This window comes from Hipposideros armiger, unplaced genomic scaffold (assembly GCF_001890085.2).
Source record: "Hipposideros armiger isolate ML-2016 unplaced genomic scaffold, ASM189008v1 scaffold_433, whole genome shotgun sequence".
NCBI classification, from domain to species: domain Eukaryota; kingdom Metazoa; phylum Chordata; class Mammalia; order Chiroptera; family Hipposideridae; genus Hipposideros; species Hipposideros armiger.
The window spans coordinates 1,291,491-1,300,290 of record NW_017731783.1 but is presented as its reverse complement, the minus strand read 5'-3'; the positions used below and the strand labels follow the sequence as shown (position 1 = coordinate 1,300,290).

The following is an 8,800-nucleotide window of genomic DNA, read 5'->3' as shown; positions in this document are numbered from 1 at the left end:
ATCTGAAGTGTACCTGGCGTATAAGACGACCCCCCACTTGGAGGCATATTTTTCAGGGCCAAAAAATCGTCTTATACGCCGGCAAATACGGTAATAGTTCAGTGTGTTTCTTTATCCTTACAAGTTTTTTTTATGTATATGGCAACATACATAGTATATGTATGCATATATATGCATGCAATTTTTAACACATATGGACTCATAGTAAAAGTTGAGAAGTTTATAATACTTATCCTCAAACAACCCCCCACACACCTCTCTCCCTACTTCCCTTCAGTAAGCTATAAATATTCTCTGAAAGTGGACTGGAGATTTTACTCCCTTCTAATAAAATCAAGTGCCTTTGTGCTAAGCCAGCTGGGTTCAGGTTGCATCCTAGTGTTCTTGAATATGGAGGGCAGAGCATTGGTCTTGACCAAGTTATGTGGTATGTATCCCAAGCAAGGATTCATTCTACCCTGGGGTAAGTGTTCTCAATTTTTTCCAGCATTTTTAAGCTTAATATTTATTTTTCTTTATGATTCTAAGATTGATTTAGCATTATGGTAGGATACTCTTTTATGTTTGCTAGTTTAGCAATCTATGTAAAAGTTCCCTTGTCCTCAGGATTATCACACACTCAGCTGAATGTTATTTTTTGGCCATTTTTTCCCAAAACTTTTTTGAACCCTGTATTTGAAGCTATCTAGATGAATGTTAAATGTTATTTCTATAATTACAATTAAGGTGTATATAATCTGTTTTATTTATATTCATTCTTGCAGCCGTCTGATTCTGTTCACATTACAAATGATGATGAAAGATTTCTGCATTGTCTTATCTCAGAGGAGAAGGAAAAAGATAGCTTTACTGCTGTGGTTATCACAGGAGTACAATCAGAACACATACAGTACTTGAAAAATTATTTCCATCTTTGGACAAGACAGTTAGCGTAAGTAATTATTTATATTTGACTCTGGACATGTTACTACTTGTCTTTTTTTAAGACAGAAAATATTACAGATGCATTGAAGCCTCTTGGCTGTCTTGCTTTGCCCCTGTGCCATTTCCTTTCTTTCAGTACAGTAACCAATACTTTGATATTAGCATTAAAATGTTCCCTATTTTGTAAATATTCATTGGTCGCCTGTAATGTATTGGTCATTATTTGAGTCACAGGCTTATTGACACCGATGATAAAATTTAAAGTAAACCAGAAATTTTCAAATTCAGTGTCATCATTCCCATAGCCCCTTTTTGTGCTTCTCTATAGGACTTGTCATAATCTTCTGTACCATATATTTTATTTTTTTGTATACTTCCTCCCACTGGAATGTCTTTTTTTAATGCACTGCTATATCTCCAGTGTATTCTCTTACATAGTAGATGCTTAATAAGTGTTTATCAAATTAATGCATCAAGTCTGTTAATATGAAAAAATGTGTCTGTGCCTATATGACATATTAGTAATACTGAAAGTAAATCTTTGTGTATCTATTCCAGGAAACCTTTTGGGAGTATATATTCCATTAGACCAAATCAGAGGAATATTTATTTAATGGCTCTGAGGCTTTTCTGTATAGCTATATACCATTTACGGACTGTTTCCTTAATTTTTATTAGTCTGAATTACTGAGTCTTGCAAAAATAAAGTTCATGTTTTTGAAAAAGTATCTTTTCACATTTACCCAAGAGGCTGTTGCACTTAATTTGAGATTCTCTGTTTTATACATGAATATACATGAACAGAGTTAGGACTTTCTTTTTTGTATGAAAAAATAAATTTGATTTTAGGGATACCATTTTTCTTCTTGACATTAATGTTTATTGGCCACATAACCCAAAAGTTTTAAATAAGACTTTGGAATTTTTTTTCTCTTAAGTACATATTTTATTAGTAACTGAGGGAACTCAGTGTACACAACACATAATTAGGCCATACTCTTACTCTAAGAGTAACATATAACTTTTACCATTCTTTGAAACAGACAATTGCTAAGCTATTTATAACATTCTCCTAATGTATGGTTGTAAACTTATCTTTGATTACGATATTAACAATTGAGAAGTCTGAAGAAAGATCTCAAGATTTTCAGTGATTTTCTTTTATCTCAGTAATATTTTAAGCAGTAGCTAGGATAATTAATTATTTTTTAAAATTAAAATTCATATGAAAGAATATTGCAGATTCCTGTTTGAGGAATAACTACAGATGTGACATGTTTTAGCCCTGAATAATGTCACCAAACTATAGATTTTTTTTTTTTTTTTTAGCTGAGCCATCCTGCCACCTGTTGGCAGCTCAGCGGCAACTCAGCTCTGGCTGGACTCGAACCGCTGTTGCTCAGAACTCAAACCCCTGAGCGAGCTCTTAACCAACTGAGCCACTCGGCCGGCCCTAGATGTTTTTAACCTTTACTTAAAAATAAAGTAACAAAGATTTCTGAAGTGGTTTTTGATGGGATAATGTTGAATGTATTACTTTTGTTTGTTTGGGGATTATTGGGATAAGTTTGTTTCAGTGATACAGGAGAGGAGTAATGAGAGTTATAGAATGATATTCTCATGTTGCGCAGATAACTTAAGATATCGAGTCCTGTATACTCCCTGATATTTGAGTCCTTTCTTGAACATCCCCGACAAGTAGAATTATAGCCTCTTGCCTTCTAGTATTTTTTGAACTGTACGTCTTGGAAGTGTAAAGTTATGTGGGCTTTGAAGTAGGAGGGGCCTGGATTGAACTCCCTCCTCCCCACCCTCCAAACTCTAGTTCTGTGACCTTAGGTAAATTATATAATCTCCTTGTGCCCCAACTGTATGCGTAAAATGAGGTGTAATACCTGTATCTCAGGATTGTTTTTTTATTATTAAATGGGATACTCTGTTTAAAAATGCTTAATGTAGTGCTTGGTACCTAGTAGGTACTGCCAAATAGTAGTTATAAAAATTTTTTTGTGGTAGAAGAATGTATGAACTATAATTTTATGTAAATTAAAAGTATAAAGTTACTCCTCTATATTTTAGGCATATTTATCATTACTATATTCATGGCCCAAAAGGAAATGAAAAACGTACATCAAAAGAAGTTGGACCTTTCAACAACATTGATATTGAAGTAAGATAAAATTTCTTCTTCAAATATTATGAATTAATAGGTATCTCTTCCAGTTCCAAGTGACTTTGGATAAGAAAAATCAGTTAATAAATAGACAACTTCTCTCTCCTTTTTACCAAAGTTCTTTGGTGATTTGATGTCTAAGTAAAGAGATCATTTCTAGATGTGTTTTTCTGGAACCTTTGTTTACTATAGGTGGTTTCATTTTCCTCTGTCCTTTATAGAGTTATGAGTTGTTGCTGAATATTATATCTTAAAGCAGAGAGGAAAAGGGACATAAATAGTTTCCCTTTTGTTCATAGAAGTGTTGTGATGGTAAAGTAAGATTTAGAAGCACAAAACATTTGAGTGTTGGGCTCCCAATATCCTTGCCCACACATTAGAAATAATTTTATATACATCATTGTTCCACTCCCTACCTCTAGCAAGAAACTTTGAATTAAATGTACTTATGACTTATCAGTCCTTCAGCTCTGCTTTGCTCTTTGTTTACTTAGTATTCTTTAGTATATTCCTCATTGAGATGCTACGTATAGATATTTAACTCAAATAAATACAGGGTATGATCAAACAATACGGTGAATGTTTAAAAAAAATTTATTACTGTAAAAGATACATTGCGATTAAAACCCCTGAAAATACTCCCCATTGCTTCAAACACGTTTATCCCATCATTCTTGCCACTTTCTGAAGCAATTCTGGAAGTCCTCTTTTGTGAGTGTCTTTAGTTATGCTGTCATGGCTGTCTCGATGTTCTGAATCATTATGACTTTGGGGAAGAGCCAGAAGTTGACAATGCCAGATCCAGTGAATAAGGTGGGTGAGGACCCACTGTAATGTTTTCATTTGACAGAAACTGCTGTACCAGTACTGATGTGTGACACAGAGCATTGTCATAATTCAGGATGATTTACAGCACACTTGAAAACACCTCTCAATAGTAGCTCACACCCGACTGACTGCACTGAACAAGTTGAAACTTGCTATAATACTGTTATGAAGGTTCAACACGCTGCTTCCCATGTTGAAAATCTCTGCCTTTCCCTTGGATGGCACTTGGAAATAGCATTCACCATATTTAATGATCACAACAGAAAGGCTCCGTGTCACACATTGCTTATGGTACAGCAATTTTTGTTAAATAAAAACATTACGGTGTGTCCTCATCCACCATATTCACCAGATCTGGCACCGTGTGACTTCTGGCTCTTCCCCAAAGTCACAATGACCACTAAAGGTAAATGTTTTGAATCGATTCAGGACATCAGGGCAGTGCAACTAAAGACACTCATGAAAAAGGACTTCCAGAACTGCTTCAGAAAGTGGCAAGGATGATGGGATAAGTGTGCTCGAAGTGAGGGGAAGTATTTTGAGGGGGATTAATGGCAATGTGTCTTTTACCTTAATAATTTTTTTAATGTAAACATTCACTGTAGTTTTGGATTACACCCCGTGTGTGTGTGTGTGTGTGTACACATGTACGTACGCGCGCACACGCACATATTTCATTAAGCTAGGTGACTACTTGTACAAATAAAAGTAGTTTTTGCCTATTCCTTTTCTGGATCATAGCTGATAACAAAAGTCACCATAGAATTTAATTATTTTTGTTTTATTTTTATTTTAGATTTCTGTGTTTGAAAAGGGGAAGGCACCTAAGATTGTCAACCTAAGGGAGATACAAGATGACATGCAGACGTTGTATATAAACACAGCAACTGATAGTTTTGAGTTCAAAGCTCATGTTGAAGGAGACGGTATAGTGGAAGGGATTATCCGATATCACCCTTTCTTATATGATAGAGAAACTTACCCTGATGATCCTTGCTTTCCATCAAGTATGTTAATCTGTTATTTTAGCTACAAAATGTGAAGTTGTGATTCAAGATAGTGATTTGTTTCTTTTAATGATTATTATTAGTTGGGTTACTAAAGTTAGACAAATTTTAAAACCTTTTTCCTTATACAAATCTTTTAAGTTTTTAGGTATTTGTAATTTTTATAATTCTTGATTTTTGTGTATATTCACTTCCAGACAAAGCACTGGCTTTAAGAAACAGTATATATTCTTTTATCTTAGGTCTCTTACTGAGCTGAACTTTTAGTTATGTACTGCGTATTAATCCTTCATGTATTCTCCATATTAGTTTCGCATTTATCTTTGTAGGTATTTATAAAGAAGTTTTAAACTTTATGTAGTCAGTTTTTTCTTTATGTTTCTGATTTTGTCTTGCTGTAGAAAGTCTTCTTATACCACAAGATTATGAAAAGATTCTGGAGTTTTAAAAAAATATTCTGTGCTCTTTAATGCATCTGTAATCTCCTTTTTTGTGTGTAGGATGAGGTAGGGCTCTTTAATATTTTCCATGTGGGTGTTCAGTTTCCTAGCACCAATTATATTGAACGTTATGATTTTAAAAAAATAGTTTGAAATATAACTTTCACAATAATATTAAGTTTCCATATGTATATAGATCTGGTGACTTTAGATCTATTTTGTATTTTCATACATGAGTAATACTCTCTTATAGCGTTATACTGTAAATTGATATCTGCAGGGCAAGGCACTCAACTGTTCTTTTTTGAGAATATTATTATTTTTTAATCTTTTACTTTTCTAGATAAACTTTGGAATCACTTCATACAGTCACTTTAAAAAAATCCTATCATATTGAGATTGCTTTGAATTCATAGATTAACAGTATTAAATTTTCTCATTCAGAATACTTCTTCAGTATATCCTTAGTGTTGTGAGTTCTAGAACCAGATTTTCTGGTTTGAATCCTATCTCTGCCACTTTCTAGTGTAAACTTAGACAAACTACTGCTTATCTCAGTTTTCCGTATCTGTGAAACTTGTGTTTTAGGTATAGGATTCAAGCTCCTATATTTTGTAGGGAAGAGGGGCTCTGCTAGGGCATAATCTCTTTGGATGTGTGACTCTTTTGCTCTGTGAACAAGTTTTAGTGATTGCTAGCTGAGTAGCTAGTGTAGTACTCCTAACACAGATTGATTAGTATATAAGTAATTATTGACTTTTAAATGAGAAACACTATTGGTAATGTAGAACCGCTTTGGAAATCTGCCTTTCTGAGGGCAATCTAAGACTAAAGCTAAGTTTAGGTTTTATAGAATACAATGTTAACGATCGTATGAGATTTTGTTACCATTTCTCTGAAGAAACTTTAACATTTTACTCATAGAAATTAATTTATCAGTGATAAAAAGTGCATGTATTTTATAGCAATAAACATTTTGTTCCACTTAACTCCTGTGCTCTAGAAAAAGATGAAGACGATGATGACGATTGTTTTATACTTGAGAAAGCAGCAAGAGGGAAAAGGCCTATTTTTGAATGTTTTTGGAATGGACGACTAATACCATATACATCTGTTGAAGAGTAAGTTTTGATTTTTGCTGAAATTATATTGTTTTATAACCTCATCTTTTTACTAACTAATATTTTGTTCTGTTTAAGCTTTGACTGGTGTACCCCTCCTAAGAAAAGAGGGCTTGCACCGATTGAATGCTACAATAGAATCTCTGGTGCGTTATTCACTAATGACAGATTCCAGGTCAGCACAAATAAACTGACTTTTATGGATCTTGAACTAAAATTGAAAGATAAGAACACCCTTTTTACAAGGATTTTAAATGGACAGGTATGATTTTAAATACCAAGTTTTGAATATTTACAAATGTTCTGTTTTGTGTACAACAAAAGTTACCACTAGTACAGATTTATATTACATTTTGCATTCTTTTCATATTTAATCAAAAGAATATGTATAAATTTTTCTTCATGAGCATTTATGTGTTCATATCACTCAGAAATTTCAGACTGTTTTGATCATGTTTGGATAAAATTTACAGATCTGTATTAGATCTTTCTATTGAGACCTTGACATAAATAGAAGCTACAGAAATGTATCCATTTGATGAGAGCATGTAAGAACAATTTTATCTAATACGTTGTTATGCCTGTATATTAATAACCAAAATATGCAATTTTAACCTAATCTTGAGGATGAATTTGAGGTAGAACTGTGAAATACTTTTGTCTAAAAGGTGATTTGAAATTGATCAGTATTAAAATACATGCATTGATTGATAGAACAAGAATGATAGACTTAAAAAAGTTGAATGGAACTAGTGTGCTGGTGTACTTTTATTCTGTCCAAATATCTCAGAAACTTTTTCTTGATATACTATTCTTTCAGTAGCTTAATAAGTTGCCAAGAGATAGATGCATTTATTGTGAACTTAAAATTGCTGGACAGTAAATACAGTACATCGCAAACAGTATTTCTAGTCAGTCATTCCTACAAGATGTTGAAATTCATTTGGCTGTTATAATAAAAGATTATGAATCATAGAAGATTAAGATACTTTTAAAGAATTATCCACTGAGAAAAGTCTTATGTGTACTTAGATATGATACACTTGGTATTAATTATCCAGCACTTATTGAAAAATTTGGTTTTACCAAAAGTTATCCACAATAGGTTAATTTTATTCCTTTGTTACATTGTATTTTTAAAATACATGTTTTCTAATTTTGGGAAATTTCAAATATGCAGAGAAGTTAAAAGAATATTATAATGAATATCCACATACTGTTCTCCTGTATTAACTGTCATCTTGCCACACCTGTAACATTGTCCTTTGACACATTACTGAATTTCTGAATTTAATTCATACATCTGGCAGTTTAGTTGATAATGAATCCAGAGACTTCTTTATATTTTAGCCTAGAATTATTTTATCTCATACAAGAGCTATACATTGAAATGCAATATAAAAATTTGGTAGACTGTCTCAGTCCTAGTTAATAATTTTAATATTCTTGTTAAGTTAAAAAAAGTGACAACAGTGATTTGCGATTCAGAAAGTAGTTGGTCCCTGGGAAAAGGGTTAGGTGGAAGTTTTCTTTGAAACTGTATGCCATTTTTGAGTCTTTACCAAGTACATGTATTTCTTATTCAAATAACTTTTTAATGTCACATATTTTGGTTTTTAATGATTAAGATGTTGGCCCTCAAACTGCAAGCTGTAAAAACTTCAGCTGAAATCATTTTAAATTTTGCTCCATTTTCATTTGGAAATAGTATATTATGGAGTAAGGTATGTAAAAAGAAATGAGCTTCTGTAATTTTGTGCAGTCTTCTGTGAAAGCATGCAATGTGGAGATTGTCTTCCCTACTCATTCTCCTACAGATAGGCATTAAACAAATACATAGCAGCTCATGTTTGAGTGTAAATCTCTATACTATCTTGGTTGAAGAATGATAAGCAATAACATTTTCTTCTAAGAAAACACTTAGTTTTTATTTATGATTTAATTTTGAGTAGGTAATAGGTATATGTATTACATAATTAAAAAGAAGAATGTGTTTTGCGTAGTAGTGTTTCTCAACCTATTTTTCATTATCACCTTCATAAGGAACCTTTTTCAGACCTTATTTTCCTAATTGCTCTCCTCCATGACATCCTAATACCATAGATATTACCATATATGTGTTTATGTATTATATGTATGCATCTGTTCTTGATAAATAAAAAGAGATTTTTATTGCCCTGTTAAGAATGGGCATGATTCACAATCAGGACATTTCCACTTACCCCTTTCTCATAGCCAGCTAGTTCTACTTCTTCGCCGCCACTGTTCATCATTTTTTATGTATCCTAGGATTTAAAGCAGGGAAGA

General features: G+C 32.8%; 1 protein-coding gene across 1 annotated transcript in view; it reads left to right on the top strand.

Annotated features, from left to right (window-relative positions):
* Positions 1–8,800, top strand: part of SMCHD1 (structural maintenance of chromosomes flexible hinge domain containing 1) — a 143,987-nt gene that overhangs the window by 39,453 nt on the left and 95,734 nt on the right. Inside the window, exons 8-12 of the mRNA XM_019665107.1 lie at positions 765–931; positions 3,004–3,094; positions 4,722–4,932; positions 6,376–6,493; positions 6,572–6,755. Of these exons, the coding sequence (XP_019520652.1) occupies positions 765–931; positions 3,004–3,094; positions 4,722–4,932; positions 6,376–6,493; positions 6,572–6,755 (771 nt within the window). The remainder of the gene's footprint in view (positions 1–764; positions 932–3,003; positions 3,095–4,721; positions 4,933–6,375; positions 6,494–6,571; positions 6,756–8,800) is intronic.